Source organism: Hippopotamus amphibius, chromosome 10, assembly GCF_030028045.1.
Source record: "Hippopotamus amphibius kiboko isolate mHipAmp2 chromosome 10, mHipAmp2.hap2, whole genome shotgun sequence".
Taxonomy (NCBI): domain Eukaryota; kingdom Metazoa; phylum Chordata; class Mammalia; order Artiodactyla; family Hippopotamidae; genus Hippopotamus; species Hippopotamus amphibius.
This window is the reverse complement of record NC_080195.1, coordinates 48313765-48340012: the sequence shown is the minus strand read 5'-3', so window position 1 is coordinate 48340012 and position 26248 is coordinate 48313765. Positions and strand designations below refer to the sequence as shown.

At 49.9% G+C, this 26248-nt stretch overlaps 1 protein-coding gene across 5 annotated transcripts in view; it reads left to right on the top strand.

The window, feature by feature from the left end:
• The window catches only part of KALRN (kalirin RhoGEF kinase), a 653746-nt gene that overhangs the window by 215872 nt on the left and 411626 nt on the right, over positions 1 to 26248 (top strand). For all 5 annotated transcript variants that reach the window (XM_057696213.1, XM_057696214.1, XM_057696215.1 and 2 more), the window contains 2 exons: positions 9154 to 9346; positions 12514 to 13026. In XM_057696213.1, the coding sequence (XP_057552196.1) occupies positions 9194 to 9346; positions 12514 to 13026 (666 nt within the window). In that variant the 5' untranslated portion in view covers positions 9154 to 9193. The remainder of the gene's footprint in view (positions 1 to 9153; positions 9347 to 12513; positions 13027 to 26248) is intronic.

Here is a 26248-nt window from a genome sequence, read left to right as displayed (position 1 = left end):
TTCCTTCCCGTAGTGGAGGAGCAGCCCCCACACAGGTGCTTTTCCACCCCAGGACCTTTGCACAGGCTGTTCCCTCTGCCTGCATTATTCTTTTTACAGAGTTTGCTTAACTAGCTCCTTCTCATAGTTTTGGTCTCTGTTTAAATGTCAGCTCCTCATAGTGGACTGACCACCTGATAAGTTGTTAAGACATCACAATTTACATTTATTCTTTTTATCCAGCTAACGTCTTGTATCCATCTCTCCCCCTAGAATGTAACCTTCATGTTTCTATCTCATCCACATTTATATCCTTAGTACCTAGTACTGGGCCAGCCACAGAGTAAGTGCTCAATAAATATTTGTTAGATGAATAAATTAAATTAATGAATTAACGGGTAATATGATATATTTTGATGATACCATATTGTTCATGAAACCCCTGCATAACTAAGCTCTCACCGTGAAGCCATATAAACCTCTGTGTGGGATACAGAAATTGCTCGGCCAGAGCCCGGCTGTAGTTACCCCACGTGTGGCAGCTGCCATGCAGGTAAGCACAAGGTTATGGCAATGCAAGGGGAGAGCCCTCATCCCAGTGGAGATGGAGCGGCATGGGATGGGGACTTCCAATGAGAGAAGACTTCTTGGAGGAAGAACTTTGAAACGTGAATAGAAGTCATCTAGGCAAAGAAGGGGTTGGGCTGGGCAAGCACAGAGGCATAGAGGAATGAGAGGCCAAAGTCTAACACAAAACTGGAACTAATAATGAAGTTAATAGAGATGTAGATAACATATTGTTTGCTGCAGTGAGGGGGGATCAGGGAAGACCCCAGGGAGGAGGTGGCATTTGAATCTGACCCCTTAGCCAGGTGATAATGGGAAGTATGCAGTGTGGTTCCCTGATGTGGCCTGGATGGAAAGCAGAAGAATAGTCTGGGCTTCACTGAGCCTGGGACCTGGGGAGGAGCTGAGGAGGCAGGAAGGTGGCACTTGGGTCCCTGAGGCCAGACCTGTAACCCAGGGCAAGCCCTGGCCTGGGATTGTCACTGACAGATACTCTGCCCTGCCGTCCAGGTCCCAGGGCAACCCTTGGCTTGAGACACTGGTACCTTAGCCCCTGCTCCCCAAGCTAAGGCCATTGAGTCTTGTAATGTGTGAAGCAGGGCTGGGAAATAACAGCAGTTAAGACAGAGGAGCAAATCCACAGGCCAACAAACATGTCATATGAGTGTGTGAATGAGCTGGGAGTGGTTTAAAGAATGAAGCGTTTAAGTTTCCTCCAAAGGCACTTGAAAGCGTTATAGGTCACAGTCACAACTGTGTCTAGTAAAACCACTTTGGGAGACTGGGTTCAATAGTGGGCTGCTAAATTATGATCTCTGCTAGCATGGGGGGGGGGGGCTACCAGGAGTGCAAAGGGTCAGGGGTGACATGCCTGTTCATTGGTTCCTCCCCGTCCACCATGGAGGCCAAACCTGGGAGCATCCTCACAGAGTTCTCAGCCTAGTGGGTCAGGAGATGACTCTGGGGCACCAGATGCGGGCGGGACTTACAGGCACCCAGAGAGACACCCAGAACTTGCCCAGAAGTTTAAATGAGGCTGCTAGGTCAGGTGCATGTTAAGAAGCAGGAAGTCCATGGTGATTTCTTGGCAGTTTAGAAGTACAGAGGGAAGCTCAGGAAGGCACCTCTCCAGCGGGCATCTGGTTGAGGTCAGACAGCTATGTTGGGGAAGGCAGCTGCCAGGCCCTTCAGGGAAAGTCTCCCTAGACCCACAGAGGAGGATCTCAGTCTTTGCAAAAAGAACCAGAGACATGCACTGCAAGGAATGAACTCCTCCCAAGCCTGGGCCTGCAATCAATGACTCCCTTCGAGAGAGCGGGAGGCCATGGAGAGAGAAACCCGGTAACATTTTTGACAGAATTCTGTATAGCATAGCTGTCGGTCCACCTTGCAAACATTGTTCTGACTGTAACGTTTTGTGCTGCCTCCCGTTTATTAATGCACGTCCTCATCTGATTTAGACAAAGTGCATTAAACTCTCACAAACTTATAGCTCTCACATAAATTCTCACAAGCCACACCTAAGAGAGTCTAGGTGTTGTCCTTGGGAGACTCTCACCTAGGGAGACTCCTGGGCCTCATCCCGGACTGGTTTTCATCAGAATATCTGAAAGGGGTCACTGACATCATTTTTTTTTTTTTCTTTTCTGTTTTCTTTTCACTGACATCATTTTAAACAAGGGTCCTGGGTGATGAGGACAGTAAAGTTTGAGAAGCATTGGCCTAAAGTGGTGCCAATGCTGTTTTGAGGCAGCACAGGCTCGCTGAGTGAAAACAGCCTCAGTGACGTGTAACGAACAAAAGAGTAAATGGTGTAGAACTGAGTACAAGAATTGTCTGATCAGTCATCCAGTCACTCAGTATACATTATGTCCTGGGCCTGAGAGCCCCTGAGAGTCCATGAAACTGTTCACACACAGCTCAGTTGGGAGGGACCGTGGTTTATCGCAAAGGGTGAGAAGCTGGCCAAGGAGGCCCAGGTCTCAAGCCCCAGTCGGGAAACTAGTGGGGCAGAGGGGATGGGGCAGTGGCTGTGTTCTCCCTCTAAAGCAGGGGGCATGATGAGATGGGGAGGGTTGCTCACCCTTCTTTCCCCTCCTTAGTGGACGTGAAGTCCTGCTGCTCCAAACTTTACCTTTCTGTGCTCCCATCCTCACCGTACACAATGCAAATTCTGCCCCTGCAAATTTGCTCTAAGTAACATCACTGAAAAGGGAAGAGGAAGGCTGCCTGTTAGTTATGTTCCAGTGTAAGTGGGTTTGCTCCAGCTGCTCCCCATGGAGCCCACTGAGTGAGAGGAAGGGCGGTCTGGGGGCATGCGGCTCGGGGAAGACGCAGGCTGGGGAGCATCTGCGGGGCTGGGGGTAGCCAAAGAGCAGTGCGTGGACCCTGGTTGTTTCCAGAGTCGGGGAGACAGGGCCAGGGAAGGGTGCGCACCAAATGCCACCTCTGGTGACTTTGACGTTTCCTCCCGTCATCTCAGAGACCAACTAGGAAGCGTGCTAACCTGCTCCACCCAATTCCTGCCTCAGCACCCACTGACACTGCCCTGACTGACCGGACCAAGACCCCGTAGCTGCTAAATGCAATAGTTCTCATCTCAGCTGATGACCTGCAGCATCCGGCACTGTAGGTCCTCCTTGAAATCCTCTCCTCGCTGATTTCTTTGCCTTCACTCCTCTCCTGGTTTTATCTAACCTCTCTGTGTTTGTTCCTCAGGCTCAGATACTTTCTCCTCCCATCTCTTAAAATTGACATTCCTATCAGTTCTATTCTGGACTCCGAAGACGGTTCTTTTCGTCTTACGTGTCTTCATTGGGTGATCTCACCCACTTCTGTCACACCTACTGCCCCCAGTCATGGATTTATTCACTCGGCAACTGTCATTGAATGCCTGCTGTGTGCTGGGCACAGTGTGGCTCACAAGTCGAAATTTACAGCCCAGATTTCTCTTTTACTCTCCAGACTATATTTCAGATTGCCTTCAGAATTTCATATGTGTATGAAATGTATGCATAACTGTGGCTGTGTTTCTTGAGACAGGGATTCAGGTACCGATGACTTATTAAGGGCATTCTCTTCAGGAAAGACTCGTAAGGGAGTTGGAGGAGCAGAGTAGGAAGGGGCAGGACTGAGTAAGGATGTGGTCTCAGATGAAGTCTAGCCAGAGACTGACCAGGGGAGTGAGAAAGCTCTGGCGCACAAGTCACACTTCAAAGTTACCCCGCCTCGCGGGAGAGGCACCCTGTATGAGCGAAGCACTGCCCCCGGGGCAGGGGTATAACTGATGCCCACCAGGGGTAAAGATGCCTGGGCGTCTTTTGGAAAAATGCACCCATCAACCAAAGACAAGTCTCCTGAGATGATCTCAGGCGTAAACTGATGGCTGCACACTTTTGGAGCTGGGCCTGGGTGCAGTGGTCAACAAAGGGGCCCTTGATGGGACCCCAGCAGTGTCTCCTCCAGCGGCTAAGACTCCGTAGGACAAATGTGGATCTGGCACAGTGTAAGCACTTCATGTATATTAACAGACTGAACCTCTAAAGTAACCCTGCAATGTAGTTACTGTTATTCACGTTTTACAGTGAAGGAACTAAGGCACAGAGGTTAAAAGTAACTTGCCTAAGGTTCCTCAATAGGTAAATGATGGAGCTGGAATTCAGACTGAGGGAGGTTGTCGCTCAATTCCATACCCTCAGCTGCCACCCCTCCTTCCTCAGTGTAGCAAGTCTCAGCCCGCCCCGGGCACTGTGGGCACCGGGCAGTGACATCAGCACAAGCAGCCCTGCCCCACGGAGGCTACCCTCCAGTGAGGGAGACTGGACGATAAGTGAATGAGTGTAATATGTGATCCAGATGGCGATCAGTGCGAAGGAGGCCAATGAATCAGGGAAGGGAGCTAGGCAGTGCTAGGTGACAGCCGCACTGTAAATTGGGTGGCCCAGGGAGGCCTTCGTTTAGGAGGCATTTTAGTCCAAAGGAGGCAGTTTCTCTGCTTTTGTTCTCCCACTTTGTCGGGTCGACCCCGATTTGCTCTCCTTCAGTACGGCTGCAGGGTAATCTTCCCAAGTCACCTGATCCTGTCCCGTCCCTGAGTGACACCCTTCGGTGGCTCCTGATTGCCCTTAGGGTAATGCAGCGCTCCTGCCGTGGTGCGAGACACGTCCGGTTTTGAGACCTGCTTCCACTCCTGCCTCTGCTCTAGGAGGCCCGCTTCTAACATTGCGATGCCCGGGCCGGGCAGGAGTACAAGTGGAAACCCACATACCCTGTGTCTAAATATTGCACATTAATATAGGAAGCTAACGGACTGTTAGATAAAACGTGTTCTACCCTTCTGCCTTGACATATATATCTTTATAGCGACCCAGGAGGCCCACTTCAGATTCAGGTTTGTTGGACTCCTCCGAGTTCCATGCTAGGACTTGGCAGTACAGGGAGCTCTGCCTTCGGCTCATGCTCTGCCTCCCTTCTGTGCCCACCACCCAGCTCTGTCCTCCACTGTGGAGAGGCCTGACGTGCCTGTGGACCCCCGGCACATCCCCGCTTTAGCCACATCCTTGCAGGCAGAAGCTCTCTGCCGCCTCTCAGGCCGAGGTGCTCATACTGGTGGCGCTCCTCACCCTGGGGTGACTGGACCTGGGAGAGAGGTGCATGTGGACCCAGGAAGTGGGCTGAGGACCTTGGAGCTGAGAATTGTAGGGTTTCAGGTACCAGGACCTTGATCTAGTGGAGGGTGGGGGGCAGCATGGACTCTGTGTGGCACGTATCCTTGCTCCCTGGGGGGAGGGTGTGCAGGAGGAGGGCCGGAACCCAGAAGAGGGCTCTCTGAGGCACTCAGCGTGCTGTCCTCATTCTCTGCCTCTTACCCGTGTGCCTAAACCCAAGTGAACTGCTTGCACTTTCTGCATATGCCATGCTCTTTTGCTTCTGTGATTTTGTGATTTTGCAGACTGCGGAATGGAGGCCATCCGCTTGGATTCCTTGCCCTAATTTCCCCATCTCCTATGAGCTCCCTAATCTTGTCCCCTTATCACGGACCCATCATCCCACACCCAGTCACAAAAGCCCCTCACGTAGTGGCGATATGGTTTCTGTAATGTGATATAGTGACCTGAGTGTGGACTTTGGAGTCAGTGGTCCTGGTTTTAACTCTGTGCTGGGTACTTACCAGTCTTGTGAGTTTAGGCAAATTCCGTGCCTCTATGTCATCATCTCTTACATGGTGATAGCCATGCCATGTTTATAGGTCATTGTGAGGATAAAATGAAATCATGTATGTCAAATACCCACCACAGTCCCTGGCACAATAAACATGTGATAAAAAAATCCCTTCCCCAGCTATGCTCCTTGCTTCACACCAAATACAGAAAGCACCTTGGTAGATTAGCTATTTCACAGAAAGATGCCAGTTAGGTTCTCTCTCAGCATTCTGCCCCTGGGCCTCTTTCCCCATCTCCGGAGCTAGTGAGAACTTCCTAGAGAGTATTAGTACCTGATTTCTCTTTTAGCTGTCAGAAATTATTCGTTAATAGTGTGTAAGCTATAACTGATGACCACATTTAGATACTGGGATAGTGGAACTCCAGCTCTTGGTAGCAACACTGATTCTCTGTTGTTAGGGACAGGGTTTCTTCATGTCAGCACAATTATGTTAACAGCGATGGAGCCTGAGGAGCAGGTAAACAAGGAAGTGGGTCATCTCTAAGGAAAGGGAAGACCCACAATTACTGTGCAGTGCCTGGCATAAGTGGGCGTGTGTTGCTGAGAAAAATCTAGCCTCTGTTCACTGATGCCGAATAGAATTCGGAGACAGAGCTTTGGAGGAGTAGAAAGGAATAGCTTTATTACTTTGCCAGGCAAAGGGGGAGCACAGTGGCTAGCGCCTCAAGAACTGTTCCCCCCCCCCCCCCCCCCCGCCAGGGAACGGGGAGAGGTCTTATAGTCGGGGCTCGTGGTCAGGGGTAGGCCATAAGGATCAAGGCAGTCACAGTCTTGCATCCTTCTGATGGGCTGGCGGTGAGCTAAGTAGGAGTCAGCGTCATCCACCTTCAGGTCCAGTGGGTCTGGGGTCTGCATGCTTGTGGGCAGCACACCATCGTCCATCATTAACTTCTCACACCTGCAGGGGGTTTCAACGTCTGCAAGATAGCTCAAAGATATTATTGTGTGTGTTGTTGCCGGGGAAACAGGACCTGCCCCAAGGCTGCTCTTGCCTGTTTCTCGCAGGTCTTGGGCATCCCCTCCCTTCATTAATCAACTACTGCTTGAATCTGCCCACTGGAACTCAGGGTAGGTCATGGAGGCTGAATGAAGGCTGTTTCCTATAATCAGAGAAACAGCGGACACGGAAAGGCTCTGTGTCCAGGAGCCCCGCAGGGCCCTGCTCAGTATCACATGCAACAAATGTGAGTCAGGCTAAACAAACTAAGCTCAATGAGAAAAGCCATTAAATCGCAATAGAAAGATAGATAAAAGAAATGATCAGGTAAGTCACAGAAGAAATTCTTATGGGCCAATAAACTATAGCCAGGAATCAAAGAAATGCGAATTTAAATGTAATGCAATATTTTTCTTAGAAAATTGGCAAAGATTTTTAAAAATTCAGTGACGGGCACTGGTGAGGAAATAGGAAAGGGGGGGCGGTACTCTCAGCACAGACACGTTGATGTGCCCTCCTGTAGAGCAATGATGAGAATGGTTAAATAAGCTGTAGTGTGGGTATAAAGTGGACTATGTGTTCTTAAATGTAACAGTTTCAAAGAAATTTTAGCAGAAGAAACTATGTTACAGTGAAAGGTAGAGCACTATACAGTATGAAAATTACATGCACAAAAAAGACTGGAAGGAAATAGGCCCGAGTATTATATATCCCTACCATCACTGTCTCTTATACAGATCTTTGAATATCTTAACTTTTCTATAATTAGCAGGTGTTTTCTTTTAATGGGAAGGAAATTCTGTAATTTAAGAAAAAGTCACATTACTTTCAGACAATAAAGTAGAGGGAATTATATTTGTGGAAGACTCTGGCCACTTACTGACTCACTGTCAGAGAAGGAGAAGAGGTAACTCCTTTCCTTTGGGATATAGGATTTGCAGGGAAACAAAAGGCTCAGCCTTCTCCCTTGCTGAGTCTAATCCTTTGTGTCAACAAGAAGAAGTGGAAGAGTGTCTGTCCTCTCCTGGGGAGTTTCCTGTGTAACTGGGAGGCCCCAGTAAGCTGCCTTATGGTTGAGACATTCGCACAATTGCAGGAGCTGTGGTCTCTTCAGAAGTCTGTGACGTTTTTATCACTCGTTGAGATTTAAGAGTGAAGCCTGAAACTGGGTTTTGTTTCCTTTTGTAGCCTAACTCCTCCAATTGTGGCCTTACCTCCAGTAGCTGTAAGCGATTGGTAGGTGGTGGTGCGTGACTAGGGGGCACGCAACACGCACAGGGCTTTAAGCGAGTACAGTCTGGGTAATAGGAAATTAAGCCAAACACCCTAATGAAATGCTATACCAGTATTTGTATAAACATGTGAATTAACCAAAGTCTATTTTGAGATAGAAAATAAACACATAGGTTAAATAAACCAAGAAGGCTAGAAGGAAAGCCCCCTAACGACCAGAACATAGACTTTCTTCCAAACTGAGATGTTATAACTGTTTTGACCTTCATTTTTTTTTCTTTCAGTTCTTACGAGTTATCAAGTCCAAGTGTTTAAATAAACTTTGCCGCTTAATAAGTTATATAGCAACATCTTGATTCATTTAGGCTGATTAGTTTTTGGTTTTCAAGTTGATCACTGTCACTTCCTCTGGCTTTGATTTCAAGAGTAGGTTCCCCTCTCTTCACTTCCCGAAATGTGCCTTTCTATACCCTGACGTATAATGGAAGTACATGAGACAGCGGAACCACGTCCTCCGTTCTACCCTGTCCCACCCTTGGCAATCTGAGAGTAATCAGCATGACATAGCAACCTGAGTTTTTCAAAGTTGACATACAATTTGAACTACAAGTAATACATCTTAAATATAGTGGTATTATCAATATCTTGTGTACCATCTCTAATTAATTGATAGAATCAGCCTAGACCCCTTTATTGAAAAAGATTCTTTGGCCCAGGTTGGGTTCAGAGGTAAAGCATACCAGTGGCTGCCATTGATGTGGGCTCTGGGAAGGACAGCATTCATGCCAAGGACTTTCCATCGCAGATCTAAGGGCGGCAGCATCCCTGACTCTAGAGAGCTTGTATTCAAATGGAGAAAACATGATTCATCCCAGGAGCAAGAGAGGGAGACAAGAATGAAAAGAAAATCAAACACAGTAGTGAATACTGAAACTGTAAACATCCCAACAAGTGCTGTTGACTACAGGGTAGGCTGAGTTATTTGCTAAGTGCTGGGAGAAGGTAGATGCCCTTGGTCAGATGGGGTTAATCTTGAAAGGTTTTCTGAGGCAGTACATTTCCAGTTGGGTTGGAAGGCAGCCAGGAGACCTGGCGTGAAGTTGGAAGTTTGGTCCAGATTAAGAGGAATGCAGGTTTCCAGATGCTTTTTGACTGTGTACCCCAAAGCCTCAGCAGCCCAGAGTGACCGTGCCTGACCTCTGACCTCCCCACAGTGAGGACGTGTGCAAACGTGGCTTCACCGTCATCATCGACATGCGGGGCTCCAAGTGGGACCTCATCAAGCCCCTCCTCAAGACACTGCAGGAAGCCTTTCCAGCCGAGATCCACGTGGCCCTCATCATCAAACCCGACAACTTCTGGCAGAAACAGAAGACCAACTTTGGCAGCTCCAAATTCATCTTCGAGGTGAGGCCGGCCTCTCTCTCAGCCTCCGTTTTCCTTCCCCTCTGCCACCCACCCATTTTCCATCTGCACTTCTCCCCCTCCCTGCCAGCCCCAGCATGTCAGGGACTGGCTGGTAATTCAGGATTCCTTGGCCCCTGTGGCCTTGCCGGTGAGCGTCTCAGAGGAATAAGAGGCTCAGGAGATTGTCCCAAGGGCACAGAGTCATCAGGCAGCCCTGTTACTACTGCTGAGTGTAAGTCAGGGCAGTTGTTTCTGGGGGCAGCTTTGTGATTTGCGTCAAACACCTTAAAAAGAGTTTATATCCGCTGATCTCTTAATTGTCCTTCTAGGAAGATATTTTTAATATAAAAATTAAACAAAACAAAAAGGTGAAGAACTAGTGATAACTATAAACAAAAAATGCCTACAAGGACGTTCATCACAGTGTTTTCTGTAATAATATGTACGCATGTGTACACACACATTCACATATATACATGTATATACACGCACATAGGTATAGGTGTTCCCAGAATGTCTAATTTCAGCAACATTCATACACAAATACTATGAAGCCATTAAAAATCATATTTAGAGCAATAGCATTGTTGAAAAATGCACATGATATATATTTTTTTACATGATATATTTTTAAAAAGACGAGTTATAAAATCATATGGGCAATGTAATTTAAAATTGGTTTTTAAGTGTGTAGTATATGGAGAGGGAGACTGAGAGATACATGAAAATGGTCACAGTGCTTTGTGTGTGTGCCTGGACTATAAGTGATTTTTATTTTCTTCATGTTTTTCTACTTTTTTTTTAAAGCTCTTTATTGGAGTATAATTGCTTTACGTGGTTGTGCCAGTTTCTGCTGTACAACAAAGTGAATCAGCTGTATTTATACGTATATCTCCATATCCCCTCCCTTCCATGATCTACTTTCTTTTGAGAATTTTGTATTACTTTTACACTCAGAGAAAACATGTTGTTTTTTAACTAGATTTTTCCCGAGGCCATATGTGTCCCCTGAGAATTTTTAATGACAACACATTAAACCAATGATTTAGGAACCTTTGTTCCAGCCAAACCCGAGCTATTCCCCTTTCTCGGAACTCTGGCCCTGTCTGCAAGGGGCCGAACCCTGTGTACGTGTGTGCTGGAAAGGCAGAGCTGCTCTTAACCTAGCAGCAGCTTCCCATTCCAGATGCTTGTCCCCAGGGGCCAGGAGTGCCTGTGGGTGGGGTGGTGGCCCTACAGCAGCCTGACCACCTGAGAGGCAGTTCCCTCTGTGTAAGAGGAGAAATCTGACTTGATGTCCAACAGCTGGCTCTTAGGCGCCTTCAGCGCCCCTTCCCAGCGCTAGGGGTCCCGCAGGGAAATGAGTGCTTTGTGTATTTCTGGTTCGTTTATACAGAGGCAGTGACAACAGGCCTGTAAATTTATTAGCTGACAAGTCTTGAAACTTTTGCTCCGGCATAGCTGCCCAGCACTTCCCGTCTCCCTGCACTCCCTTCACCCCGAGTTGAGCAAGCTTGCCTGTGCCCCCTGAACAAGAACAGGAGAGTGAGCTGGGGGCTTCCCACTTGGAAGAATATTTATGAAGTAGTGTTTTACAAAGAGTAGATGGAGTATTAGTGCAGACCGAGGTGGAAAGTGCTGCAGACGTGAGAGCCCAGGCTTGCTCAATGGCAGATGCTAAGTGACTACTTAGTGAGTGGAATCACGGGAGACTTCCTAGAAGTGGTAAACTTTGAGCCAGATTCAAAGGGGCAAGGGCTCTCAAACAGGGCTTCTTAGAGTTTAATACACAGAGTCCCCTGGGGATTTTTGCTAAGTGCAGGTTCTGACCCCGTCGGTCTAGGTGGGGCCTGAGATCCTGAGAGTCTAACGAGCTCCCGGGTGGTGCCAGTGCTGCTGGTTCAGGGGCCGCAGTTTGAGCAGCAGGGATCTAGATCAGTGGAGGTTTGTGCCGCTGGTTGCACATTCGGAGCGTTTAAAACTACCCACGCCCAAGCCCCGGTCCAGGCCAAACATGTTAGGGTTTCTAGGGACGGGGCTTGCACATCAGGGTTTCTGTAAACTCCCCAGGGGACGCTGATGAGCGGTCCAGTTTGAGAACCCCAGTTGTAGACACAGGCAGCTCCTTCCTGTGTCTTTGTAAGGAGGTAAAGGGAAAAGGGAGAAAAGGAGGAGATGAACTGCTTTTAAGGGTCCCAGAAAGGATGCAGCCTTGAGAGCATCCCGATGCTGACAGATACTGAGCACGCGCTCCATGCTGTGCCCTAGGTGCTTTACATACTGTCAAGTGTAATTCCAGCACAGCCCTAGGAGAAAAGCATTGTTTTCTCCATGACACAGAGGAGGAAACAGGCTCTGTGAACTTAGTTTGCCCAGTTCACACAGTTAGTAGGTGTAGGGCTGGACCCTGGATCCAGATATTTCTTTAGTAGCCTCTCCTTCTCCAGGAGAGAGCATCAAGAAGTCCCGCAAGAAGGAAAAATATCTTTCTTGGTACATCGGGGTGGTTGCCTGTGCCATCATTTGCTGCTCTGCGTCCTGGAGACAAACATTCTCCACTCTTCTCTCCAAGAGCTTGTATGGGGCTCAGTGAAAACTGAAGGCCCAGGTTCCCTGTCCCCAAGCCCTGTCTGTTCACTGCACCAGAGAAGGGCATCTACTCATGGGGAGAGGCAGGAAGATCGACTCTGAGACCCTTTCTGCTCAAGACTGCCCCACACCACTTTATCCAACCATCGTGATATCCTGGGTTGTAAAGCTATTGAGAACTAGACCCCCCCAGAACTAGACTCAGTCTATTATTCCAGCTTCTGATTCTAGCATCCTAAACGCTGTTGTGGTGGACCTGGGGGTGGGGAGGAGGAAGATGAGGGCAGTAGGAACATAAAGGCAGTCTTCCCTTCAGTGCCAAATGGTGTGCGGCTTGCGAGGCTTTTGGAACCAGCCAGCCAGTCTGTTGAAACTGCTGACCTTGGCCGCATGTGGCTACTGACCACACCACTGACCGGGGGGCTGCATGTTCTCCCATTTGCCCTTTCCAAGGCAGGCTGTGGTCTTTATTATGTGGACTTATCTTGGCCTTTCCCCTTGACTTTCTCTTTTCTGCCCATGGCTGCTGACCTGCCCCCGCATCACTGAGTCCCCCTCTCTGTGTCTGCCCATCCCAGACGAGCATGGTGTCCGTGGAGGGCCTCACAAAGCTGGTGGACCCCTCGCAGCTGACGGAGGAGTTCGATGGTTCCCTGGACTACGACCACGAGGAGTGGATCGAGCTGCGGCTCTCCCTGGAGGAGTTCTTCAACAGCGCCGTGCACCTGCTCTCGCGCCTCGAGGACCTGCAGGAGATGCTGGCCCGGAAGGAGTTCCCCGTGGACGTGGAGGGCTCGCGGCGGCTCATCGACGAGCACACGCAGCTCAAGAAGAAGGTGCTGAAGGCCCCCGTGGAGGAGCTGGACCGGGAGGGGCAGCGGCTGCTGCAGTGTATCCGCTGCGGCGACGGCTTCTCGGGGCGCAACTGCATCCCGGGCAGCGCCGACTTCCAGAGCCTGGTGCCCAAGATCACCAGCCTCCTGGACAAGCTGCACTCCACCCGGCAGCACCTGCACCAGATGTGGCACGTGCGCAAGCTCAAGCTGGACCAGTGCTTCCAGCTGCGGCTCTTCGAGCAGGACGCCGAGAAGGTAGGAGGGCGCCGGCCGAGCCTGAGCGGGGCTGGGGTGGGGGGCACACCTAGCTTTTTAGGGAAAAGGACAGAGCTGGCTCTTCCAACTTTCAGACGCTCCCCTTGCAGAGTGTTTATTATGTGCCAGGTACTGTCCTGTGCACCATGTGTAAATTAACTCCTTTTAATCTGTCCAGAGTCCTATGAGGTAGGTGTATTACCATCGTCTTCTTTTATCAATGAAGAAACTGAGAGGCTAAATAACTTGGCCAAACGAGGAGGTGCAGCTTGGCGGCAGAGTCCGCGCTTTTGCGCTGTGGGTACTGCCCCTCGCAGGGTGTGCTGTGAGTGGTTCAAGCCGGCAGAGCAGCAGAAGTAACAGTGCAGTTACCACCCGTGACGACAGGACTTAGCGGTGATGGCCCTGCAGTGTACTTGATTGTTGACAAAGCACTTTTGCATACAGTCTCGTTTAGTCCACGCAGCCCTCTGGTCCTTTGGGGTGGGTGGTGGTGGATGTTCTTTGATCTTGGGGCTACAATGACAGACTTGACATAGGGATCCAGCTCGCTTCCGTTTGAAGTCCTGGACTCTCTTCCTGCCATACCACTTCCTTCTGGAGGTTTTCCCTCAGCTGCTGTGCATTTTCTCTAGCAAGATATTTTTCTAGCCATGAATTTTCAAGGCTTTCCCCTTATCAGGGGAGATATGAGAAAGTGAAAAAGGAAAATACCATATAGTGCTTATTTGCTGAGGATGCAAAAGTATCTTCTCTAGATGCTCTCCAAGGTAAAGAAGAGAGTTTACTGTTGTAGGAGCTTTAAGAAGAGTGAAAGGGGTTCTCCTATCAGTTTTCTGGGAATAACGTATTTAAATGCACAATACCACTCGTAGGAGTACCGTGACTCTCAGTAAGCTGTGAGTTTTACAGACAGTGTCTGATATAATGGTTTTGTGTCTTTTACGAGCCCACATTGAAAGTCTCTGTAGGTATTTTAAGTGATGAAATCAGCATATAAAACTGTATGTGTGCCAACATAGGTATAGGTGGAAGAAAATTCACTACAATATTAATAGTTTTGATTTCTAGGGGCAAGGCTTATGGTTGATTTTAATCTCTCTGTGTAAATTGTCTGTGCTTTCCAATCTTTCATAATTTATAATCAGATGAAAATCAATATGTATAATTTTAAAAGAGTGCATGGCCGCTTTCTACAACAGTTTCTGAACATTATTTAAGCCAGAGTTTGGAAGAGATATGTATGTAAAGGAGTTTCCTGTACGACTTTAGGAGTTGCAGGGTTTCCTCTGGCGTTCCTGAGCGCTCTCTGCCCAGTGGCCGGGCAGCCTGGGTCTGACCCGGGCCTGGTCTGGGTTTGGCCTTGGGGGCACTTGGACTGCAGAATCCCCATCTCATTTCCAAGTGAGGAGAGACTCCAGTCAGGAGCCAGCTGCTCTGTAAAGCCAGAAGCAGGTACTTTGGCTCCTATGACCAGTGTTGCAAAGGTCTGGAATATTTCCTTTGTACTTGAGGTCTCTTCTGCTCTGGGGCAGGAGATCTGCTTTGCATCCTGGCCTGGGGGCCTGTTTCAGTGAGCTGACACAGAAGGGGAGGTAGGGGACTTAGGTCTGCCTAGATGTGTTTGAGTTTGAGGCACTTCACTTCGTCCCTCAAGTTCAGGAAATGGGAAGCCTACTTAGGGCACAGACAGTGCCTGTCTCCAGCACAAAGCAAAACAAAACAACGTCACATACCTGAGCCCCAGAAGCCCCCAGGTAGGGGAGGCTGCCCCAGAGTCAGCCAAGTGCCTGCCAGTAGAGCAGTAATTGCTGCCACACGTATATCCTGTCCATTCATGCTCGTGAGGATTGTCTGGTATATTATTATTCCTAATTCACAGGGAAGGAAACGGGAGCGCAGAGAGATGAAGCGGTGTGCCCAGGATCACGCTGCGCGTTGGACAGAGCCAGTATTTTGTCTGTCTCCAAAGCCCACCCAAGCTCTTATCCAATAACCCTACTCTCCTGCTGCCCCTGAGCACCGCCAGTTAGCCCCCGCGTCCCCCGGCCCGTGATGCCTCTAGGGAAAATCTCAGACCCCACCTTCTTATGCTCACGCGACAGCAGGGGCGCCTCACCTTTCTGTGCTCTGGACCCCTTCGGTCTGGTAAAGCCTATGGACGGACCCCTTCTCAGAATAATATTTGTGAATGTACAAAATAACATATGGGATTGGAAAATAATTATTCAAATTTTTTAAGTATAGCAACATATGTACTTCTTTAGGAACATGTTAAACAACAAGATGGACTTGAAGTCTTATAACTACCATAATTTTGAAGTAGTGATGACTGTAAATGATACTTCATGGCAAAGAACCCTGATGTGATATGAAAATGAGTGTTTCTATGGATGCCAGAGGCCCAAATATTGGTAACATTAATGAAGTTTCTTGCCTCTGTTCATGATTGAAGAAAATGCTATATTTTAGTTATAGGTGAGTAAAAATAAAGGCATATTTTTTTCCCTATTCAAATCCATGATCTCTGAATTCTGTGCACAGACTCTAAGTTAGGATCCGTGCTCATACCTTAAAAAGAAGGGTATGTGCATGCGTGCGTGCGTGTGTGTGTGTGTGTGTGTGTGTGTGTGTATGTAGAGGGGGAAAGAATATCAAAAACAACACAAGGGAGTGAAAGGCCGATGGGAAGAGGGCAGCCCAGGAATATTTCAATATTGAGTCAGTGGCGAAAATGCCGCTCAGGCTTGACCCAGCTGCCACAGAAATGTGCTGGGTAAGGGGCAGGGGAGAAAAACAGGCCTTTAAATTGCTTCAAGATTAATTTAAAATATGTGTGCAGAACTAAGTGCCCCAGCCCTTGACGTATTTGGCGTTTGGGAAAGGGGGCGGGGAGGGTGGTGGTTTGGGTGGGAGTCGGGTGTGCAGAGCCACGTCTAAACAAGAGCCTGAGGAAGGAGCTCCCACGTGAGCCACGTCTCAGCCTCCTCCCTGGTGGGAGGCTCGTCGGAGGCCTCTGATTCCAGATCTGGGAAGCTCTTGGCAATTGGCAGAGTCTGGTGATCACGCAGCTTCTATTGTTAGAAAGGGGTGGGCGCAGAGTCTCCCCTCTGACCCTGTGGGTGACGGCTTCTTTCCTAGGCCTTGACTGGTGGGCAGTGCTCCCCACTTACCAGCTGGCCTTGGGAAGTGACACAAGCCCTCCCCACCTCTCCCTGACCTCTGCAGGGACCCCGTGCGTGCGCCCCTCATCTTGAGGGTGGCGGGGAAGGAGCCGTTCTCTCTCCCAATTAAACATTTAGGGAGGAGGGACTGTGTCTTATAGATAGCTTATAAAGCAGGCCACCCATTCACCTAGCAAACTTCTGCAGAGCAGCTGTCAGGAGCCCAAAACAAGGCGCTTGGATAAAGATGAGTGGGCCAGGGTTTCTGTTGTGGAGCAGCAAGCTGTCATCACGTCCTGTTTATTATTTCTTATGTCTGCCACGCGCACCTCACCGTCCTAGGCACGGCCTCTGTGATTAGGGAGCGCTCAGAGAAGGGGAATGTTGCAGCTCAGGAACGACAGGAAAGCCTTAATGAGCAATTTGTGGGAGGGCTGGGTGATTCAGAGGTGGTGCAAGGAACGCACACGGTATCTTGTTGGAAGATGCACCCTGCTGCCTGGACCCGGTGCCCTCTGGTCTGTAACTAATGGGCCTGTCCTCCGCTGTGTTCACAGAGCGCAGGCCGGTCGCCCCTCATTAGCCAGGCCCAGATTACGGCTCTCTTTGCAGCCTGGTTTCACAGCCGGTGGCCCCCCACCCCCAGCTGCCGTGGCCCCTGTGTGATGCAGATGTCTGCCTTGCAGTCACACCCTGTTAGCGGAGAGAGGGGAGGCCTCTTCTGCATTAGGGGGCAGTTTGTGGTGTTAGGGGTCATTCAGTAGCCTCGTGTGGATGTCCCCGTGGAAAAGGGAGTGGTGGGTGCGGCTCAGTGGAGGGTCCTCCCTACCCCCTCCCCTTTCCTGGGTGCCTGGGGCACATTTTAGAAAGTGGAACTGGAAGGGACGGTGAGATGGAAAAATTTACCCGCCAAGCACTGTGGGAAACCCAGCCTTGTCACCCTGCTGGCCGCCCTTGTGCCCTCCTGCTACCCGTCTGTGTGCTGATGCCAGCCGTCAGTATCAGAAAGTGCCAAAGCTGCTGCACCACCTGCCTTCCGCTCTGGGGAAGGACCACTGTCTTCCAGTCTTTGTAGGGAAGGAGACGCGCTTAGGAGGGCTCCCGGGCATAACTGGACTTAACTGATGGAGGAACATTTGTTTGCTTCGCTTCTGAATAAAGGAGGCTGTACTGATGCTTACCTGGAAGTCCCTCTAATCTTGCCCAAAGCCATTCTGGAAAGAAAGAGTATATTCCCACTTCCTGTGAGAAAATCCCCCAAAGAATTAACAGAGCTACCCAGCGGGGCTTCCAGTGTTGAAATTGTGCTTATTACCAGTTTATACAGCATGTTGTTTGTTTCATGTGGGACACACCCAAGACTAGATCTTTATCACCCCACGTGGGAGGATATTTAGGTGCCTACCTCCTCTGTGACCAAGGCATCTGCCCAGGTGAGAACCTCTCATTTGCTTAGAGGCTGCCCTCACCACGCCACCTGTGGAAAAGCTCCCTTTGGAGAACCTAATTTTAAATGCCTTCTGGCATATTCATCCTTGCGTGGTAAAATCCTGTTCACAGCCACGGGTGCCACGTCCGTGCTGAAACGGAGCTGTGTGAGTGGGGGTTTGAATGTGTCCTGGGGTGCCACTTACCACTTGGGAGACCTTGGGCACATCTTGAACCTCTGACCCCACTTAGGTTCCTTACAAAACAAAGATGAAGCATTTGGGCTAGTTCAGTGTCTTTTGACTTTTTTTTCCTGATTGCACACAGCACTCTTCTCACATATCATCCTCTCTCTTTGTGGAAATGTCTTTTAGTGGGAGAAGTGGGGTGGCAGGGTGTGTGTGGTCACGGTGACGGGGGAGGTGGTGGTGCTGGTTGAGAATAGACGTGTAGGGGGATGTATCAGAATCCCCAGGGTGGCCTGGGAAAGACCCCCACCCACCCCAACCCACACATGCCTGCTGTTCCCCCTCCTTTGAGACTTGCCGCAGTACGTGGTGTCTAAGACCTTTTAGAGTCAACAATTCTGAAGTAATTTTTGCCTTTTTTGCTGTTCGTTCTCCCCTGTATATCTACAGTTGGCTCGTCTGTCTTCAGGGTTGTCGCCTTGGGTAATGATGGAAAGTAAGAAACTTTTCTCAGCAAACAGAACCATAATCTGTTCTTTTCCTGCTCAAACACCCCAAGCTGCTGGCCAGGCCTGTTAGGAGAATTGCGTGGGATGATGTGTGGAGGTGCCGGCCCGTGCCTGGCCCAGCATCGCTGCTCCCCAGACCTTGGCTTCCTTTCCTCCTCCCTGTGCTGTTTGTCTGGATTTACTCCTCGCATTCGGCGCCCGTGGAGACCCTGCAGAGTGTGATCGAGGCTACCTCCCAAGTGACTTGCTCCAGGTGATTTTCAATGATCCCTAATGGAATAAAGCTAAGAGTCAGGTTTTGACAGAAGGTGGCAATTATGATGTAGGTTCATGGGTGTCTCCCAAGATCACTGGATTGTGTGGTGCCCCTGGGTGAGGCAAAAGAGAGGAGCACCCAAGTCAATTTGGGGTCCTGTCTGATGGGTCAGGGTTGGGGGAGCCACCACAGGGAAAGGTCTCTGGGAAAACAGTGTCCTTGAAGCAGCCATGGAGGAAAGCGATTCTCCCCAGGGGGGTGTGATCACCCCTCCCCGTGCACCTGCTACATCTAAGACACTCATCACCTCTTGCCTTGCATTATAGCAGAGAGAGTGTTTGTCTTATTCTCTTACAAGCTTGCGGCCAGAAGCACTTCCTACAGTCCATCCAAGAAATATGTCTATACATTTTGATCTTCTTGGAGGTCTGTGCAAATAAGACAATGTCACTTTCACGTTAGTTACCATGAGAAAATCTCTGTGGGGTCCACTGAGTGAAGAGCATCCTGGGTGCTGTTTGTGTGTCCTGTTAACCGTATTAGCCATTCAGGACATCCCCAGGGTACCCTGTCCCTGGGGCAGAGTATCCACTGCTGTTTCCTGCCCTTTCCCTCTGAGGCGTAAACAGTTCTGATCGCTCCCCAGGGCCCAAAGCAGGACCCTAAGTCTTGTTCTGCCCCGGGGGACAAGAACCGGCGGGGGCCAGTGTGGGGGAAGTGCACTGCCCCTCCTCCCTGCCCCACACTTGGCCCGCTGCCTCTTCTCTTCACTGCCTCTCCAACCCGCACGCCCCTTGAGCCAGCAGTGTCATTTGTCAAACTGAAGTGCCATTGTAGTCATTATAATACGAAATATTTTTTTGAATGTCGGTTTTTAAAGTGTTCTCACACCCCTGACCTTAGAGATTTTCTGATCCAGCCCTTCCTTTTACATAGAAAACGTTGACCCAGAGCAGAGACCCACCCAGAGTCACCCAGTGGGCGGTTCCTCATGTGGTCTCCCATCTACTTTGGGGAGTGAATGTGAGCATCTTTCTACGTGGGAACGCCGAGACTTGGTGAGGGTGGGCGGTGTGCCTGGGATAGAGCCAGGTAGGCAGTGGGAAGGTGGGCCATCTGCTCTGAGGCTGGGGCTCCTCCCCCTCCCCCAACACACGCATGCATGCACACACACACACACACACACACACACACACACACCCCCCAACCTGACCCCTGCATGCCAGAGAAAGGGTGCATGAGCCAGCGACCTAGGAGGTGGCTAGAGGGGCAGGGGTGGAGTGGAGGCTAGTGGTCACCTGACCTGTGTCCTTACTGCTGCTGTGCTAAGAGGGCAAGCATTGGTTGGGCCTCTCGGGGGCGTGCTGTCAAGTCTCCGTGATTCATTTGCCTGAGCCCTTGGTGTAGGGAGGGAGGCTTCCAAGAACTATGACCTTCTTCAGGGCAAGGTCTTTACTGAGTGGTTTGTAATTTTCTGCTGTTTTTGGAGAAGGGCTCTCGATGCCCCTTGCTCCTGCCCTCCCTCCTCCTACTGGGGCCTGAGCCACCGCCCCGCCACCTCCTGCTGACTGGGCTCAGGGCAAGGAAGTGTGTCCGTGTCCCACCCAACAGAGGACGTGGTGTCCTGTGTTATTTCCAGCCTGCTGGTCCTGGGAATCTCTACGTACTTTTTCTCATTTCCTCCCCTTGAACATTAGAAACATTAGATTCCAAAAATAATCCAAGTCACAATGTTCTGCAGCCTGCATGTGTGCGTGTTTTTTCCCGAAGCTGTTTTCCTCCTCCTTCCATCCTTTCTCCATCTCCCTCCTTCCCTCTGCTGCGTGTTCAGCCCCAGTGTCTGCGGAGGTCGCCAGGCCTGCACGAGAAGAGGGTGTGGAGAGCAGAGCGGAGCAAGGAGCGGCCGGGGCGCTGGGCACGGCAGCCCTGGCTCCCTCCCAGGTCTCTCACGAGGGCCGGCAGGGGCCGAGGCCTGTTGCGTGTGTCGCGGATGGCCTCCACTTGTGTGCCCCCCACCGCACGGTGCCCCCCACAGTGACCCTTTGGAGCCGGGAACACGGACACTGCGTTAACAGCGCTTTCCAGCATCCGGGTTGTCACCCTGATTCTGTCTGCAGCGATTTAGGTGTTGGAAAGTAGGATCCTGATCAGAGATAAAAATTGTATGGGGCACAGAGAAGGGACAGAGAAACATTCATTGATTCGTCCTTTTGTCCACAGGCATTGAGCGTCTGCTATGTGTCTGGTCCTCTGCTTGGTGCTGGCCTGTCCCCACCCCCAGCACTGGGCAAGGAGTCGTGCGGGCAGGTATAAGGAAAGTCAGGGTCAGCATTGATGTGATCCCCGATCCTTGTATGAAAAAGATGCCTAAGAGGTAGCAGCCATGCCAGTGGTTAGAATCTGGTTGGATATCAAGGTCTTTGTTGCTTACCGGGCAGGGGTTAGAATTGGGGGTGTAGTGTGCTGGTGGGGAGAGAGTGGGGAGGTGGTCCAAGAAAAAGAAAACATGTCAGCCCTGCCCCAGTAGGGGAAGTGGAGGAGATGTTTTAAGTACCCTTTTTGAAGAGTGAAAGATATTCAGGTACAATTTATAAAGTGAAAAAACAAATTGCACCTGTTTGGGGTAAGGAGATTTTTCAAGATTTCTTCCCAGACATTTTTCCTTGAAGAACCCACTCTCCCTCCTTCCCTTCTCCGCTGTCCTCCCTGCTGCACCCCTTCTACTTCCTGTCCCACGTGTGACCCTCTGCCCTGTGCCCTTGCGCTCCCCACAGCCTCTGTTACCCCAGCCTCCTAGGGTGCATTCATTCTCTTGGAACTGGTTGCTTCACTTTCCTTTTGTGGATTTGCTTCTTTCCTTGGGTGGTTCCCTGTGTGGCTCAGGCCTCCCACCGGGAGCAGAGAGCACAGGCCAGGAGACCCAGCCAAGTCTTCTAGAAAGGGCGCTGGCTTTGCAATCACGGAGACTTGGGTTTGAATCCCCGCTTAGCCACTTGTTAGCTAACTGACTGTCTGTGGCCAGTTCCCCCCCTCTGAGCAGTGTCTTTATCTGTAAAATGTAGATTTCGGTACATGCCTTAGGATTGTTGTATGGATTCTAGAAAATGTGTGCACAGCATCTAGTGTGCTGGGAGCCCAGGAGGGGCTCAGCAGATGGCAGGCTTGTGGAGAGCAGCTTGAGCTGAACCATGTAGATAGATGGGATCAGGAGTGGAAGAGAGGCGTGGGGAGGCTTTCTTCCAGGGCTTGGGAGGAAGGGCAGAGAGTACATGGTCATCTACAACAAGAGCACTGGAGCAGACGGTGGGCAGCAGAGCATGGAGGTGAGATAGGGCCCTGGTGCCTGGAGAAACTAGTAGAAGGAAAGGGAAATTAGAAGCATGTGCCCGGGTTGGCGAGATCTTAGAAAGGTTGGCAAGATCTTAGAACACTGTTGCTGAAGACAAGCCAATTAACTAAGTGCCAGATACTGTGCTGGGAACAGGCAATTGGAAGATGAGCTGGAGCTGGGCCTTAGAAGCGGGGGGGGGGGGGCACTGGCAAACAGACAGCTGCTGCGTAGGGAAAGTTGACCAAAGTACCTGTCACTGCTGTGGGAACAACAGAAGGGCAAACGTTCAGCCCAGGTCGGGGTGCAGGTCAGGGAAGAACGTGAGCAAACACATGGCAGCCGCAGAGGTACAGGGCAGGTTCTGGAAGCATCGACCGTCTGGTGTGGCTGCAGCTCAGGCTGCACGGGGAGGAGTGTAGGAGGGGAATGTCCATGCCATGTTGCGTACCTGGCGTCACAACAGGGGGTCAGAAATCAAGTTGCGCCACTCCCTGTGTAACCAGGGACCCCAGCAAAGCTGGATTCTTGCCTTTTCTTGGTATAAAGAAAAAAGGCATGATGGTTTCCTCCATGCAGATCAGGTGGACGGACTGGTCCCACCTGAGAGTGGCACTTGTCCTTTCCTAAAAGATTTCCCTGCAACACCCCTTGTCATGAAGTGTCCGAGGAGGTGCAAACCAGAAGGCCCTGGAATGGAGAGTGAGACCGAACGTGAGCCTTCAGCCCCCATCATCAGGACATTCTCTTCTGTGCTTAGCACAGGCCCACCTTCTCAAACCTGTGTTTACACAGATCTCCTTCCCATCTGCCTATTGAAACCCTACCCTAGCTGGAGGTCCAGCTACTGTCCCCCATTCTTCCTTGCTGGAGGTTGTCTTTCTCTCCTCCAGGCATCTTTCCATGGTCTTTGTCCAGCCCCCTCAAACTGGCCCTGTTCCAACCCAATTATACTGCAAATTCCTGGAGATCAGGGCCAGCGTCTCAGATAACTGTGTTCCCCAGAGGCACACAGTCAGTGCCAAATAGAGAGTGGTCCGTGGCAGTCTGTACTCAGCAGGCTGCCTGGTGGAACACAAGTTTCGTGAGCACTCTGAGCTGGCACAAGAGCACCACCTACTGCTGAGTGGTTTCAAGGGATGTCACTCCAATGCTCTTGCTTAAAAAACAGGTGTTAGCAGATTTCATCTTGTGATGGAGAGAGAGATTTGAAGGCAGGGAAACCAGTTCTGGTCCTTTTATGCTAATCCATGGATGGGCAGATGAGGTGACAGTGGGAGTGGAAAGGAAGAGGGGCAAACCCTGGAGATACTCTAAAGGAAAGAAAATGGGACCAGGTGACCAGCTGGAGTTCAAGGTGGAGAGCTAAGGGAACCGCAGTGTTATGTCGTCATGTTAGGACGACAGCCATAGGATGGCGATGGAAAGAAAGCCCAAAACACTTTGGAAGAAGGGTGAATGACTAAATTCAAATGTTAATTCCTCTTAAGGCGCAGAAAAGTCAGAGAAGTGGTGATGAAGGTTACTGAAAACATTACCAGGCGTTGTCTGATTATTGCATTTCTGCCCTACTCTCAGGGACAGTGGCATTACCTAAACACAGGCATTTACCTTAGTCCTCTGAAGATTGTTAAAGAAATGGAGGGTTTTGGAGATGGGGCTCTTCATTCCTAAGTCTCTCCTGAGCTGCTGTGGGGTTTGCTCTGCCTGGTGGGGTCTGGACGCTGGAAGCATGACTAAGCATCTCCTCCTGGATGTGCCCCAGCCTGGCTCCCTCATCGTCCCTGCCTGTCCGAGCCCCATTGTTGAAGTTGCTGCAGGAAAAGGGGAGGAGGGAAAAGGGAGGTGCTAGCTTTCTTCCTCAGCTCAAGGTCAAGCACACCTAGCACAGACCTCTTCCAGCACAGCAACTGCCCCCTCTCTCATAGAGGGACTCCTCAAGGGAGGGCCACCTCCTCCTTAGCCCATGTGGAATTTTTTTTTCCCCAGATGTGCAAGTAATTGCCACAGCTGATTTTAGGATGCGTGGGAGGACTGGGTGAGAACATCCAACAGACACTCCATTTTTGCAGTAACAATAATAGTTACCATTTATTGAATGTATCTTGTAGGCCAGGAGCGAGCATTAGCTTATCTAAATTAACTTGCCAAGGGCCAGAGCTCAGTTTATGCCTGAATTTAGCTCTGGGATAAAGTTGGGCACTATTTTCTCAGCTTGAATTAAATCGGGTTTGACCTCTTCAATTTTACATTTTGGGAAGTGAGTGAACATTCCCTCACGCTGTTCCTGAAAATATTTTATCATCATCTGTGGTTCAGATGGAAGGAATTTGGCCACTCAGAGTCAATATCCCGGGGCTGCCCGGGCTGACTCCTGGCTTGGTTGGTCCTGTTTCTCGTCTGCTTGACTTGCTGGCTCCTGGATGACCATTCCTCCCCCGCAGTGGGGTGGTGTGCATGTCACCAGGGCTGCAGCAGATTCAGTCCATCCAGGCAAGCAGACTGGAAATCAAATGCAAAGAAGAAAAAAACAGTATTCAAAGTCTGAAAATATTTATATTAATAGACTTGGTGAGACTTTTCATTACATCACTTAGCATGAGGAGGGCAAGCCTGAGCAGAGTAGCCTTTTAAGGCCTAACGGGAGTGTGCTTATTTTCAAGGCCAGTGTGTGCTTTGAGCATGAAGAGTTGCAGCCTGGGTTTCTCTAATCAGAAAGCAACTTCTTTTTGTGACGGCCTGCTTATCCTGTCTGAACCCTGGGGCAGTGGGAAGGAACGAGCGTGCTTTCAGCAGCTACCATGTGTCATGCACAGTGCCAGGCACCTTTCATATGTCATCTTTATCTCCTCCTTTCTATCTGTCTTCTGCGACCCAGACATTGAAGGGTTTTTAAGAAATGTGAAGAGAGGGGAAAAGAAGGGTGAGGCAGGGGTGGGGGGGAGGCGAGAACCCTCAGTTGGTGAGAAGTCTGTAATGTGTTAGTTGATTTTGCTTTGTGAGCTCAGGCCTGGCTTGGACTCCTCTTTGCAATGAGATAAATGACTGTGTATCTGGGGGCTTCCGTGTAGACACCCAGTTCAGGGTTACAAGCAAATTTGATCTTATTGCTCTCCTTCCACGGTTCCTCATTGCCACTGAATCAGGGCCCAGTTCTTCTGCCTTTCCACCTTTGCCTTTCGACCTAAGCCCCTCCCTGCCTTTCATCATCCCTTCTCACTCCCTGTCACGTCCTGCTCTAGAGCTCTGAGTACCTCCTCTCATCCCATGCTGTTTTTCAAGCTGTTTCCTCTCAACCAGATGCCCTTCCCGTCTACACCTTCTTCACCTGACTAAATCTTGTTGTTTTTCAAGTATTGTTCAGCTGTTGCCACCTTCTGGGAGTCCTTCTCCCAGTATCTACCTCTGACAAGTTGGACCAAGTCCTCCTCTACTATCAGCCCATCGTATACACTTTCCTTTTTTAAAAAAATTAATTTATTTATTGACTGCATTGGGTCTTTGTTGCTGCGCGCAGACTTTTTCTAGTTGCCAGGTGAGCAGGAGCTACTCTTCATTGTGGTGTGCAAGGCTTCTCATTGTGGTGGCTTCTCTGGCTGCGGAGCACGGGCTCTAGGCACGCAGGCTTCAGAAGTTGTGGCACGTGGGCTCAATAGTTGTGGCTCACAGACTCTAGAGCACAGTCTCAGTAGCTGTGGCGCACGGGCTTAGTTTCTCCGCGGCATATGGCATCTTCCCGGCCCAGGAATCGAACCCGTGTTCCCTGCCTTGGCAGATGGATTCTTAACCACTGCGCCACCTGGGAAGTCCCGTATACACTTTTCATAGTACTTTTCACACTATTGAATACATTTATTTCCCTCACTAGACTCTGACCTTGACCTTTTATCATCAGCCCCTAATCCAATGTGTGGAATACAGTGGACACTGAATAAGTGAATAAAATCCTGTGGGCATGTGACTATTTCAAGCAGAATGCTTTTGGCTGCAAGAAATAGAACATTGGACTCTGTTGCCATGTTCCATCTTTTAATGCATTTTGTCCTTTTCCCTCCTGTATTCTTTAAGATGTTAATCATGGTTCTTTTGAAAGTCTTGTCTGTTAAATCATAGCCTGTTCATCTCCGGATCTGTTTCTATTGACTATTTAATTGTTTTTTATTCTTAGTCATTTTTCTCTGCTTTATATGTTGAGTAATTTACTGGTTATTATAGATGATGTATTGTACAGACTCTTGATTAGGTTCTCCTTCTCTAAATATTGTTAAGTTTTGCCCTGGGCTGCAGTTCAACTACAGATCGTGATCCTGTTGAGCCTTGGTTTAGGCTTCGCCGTGGACATCTACTTC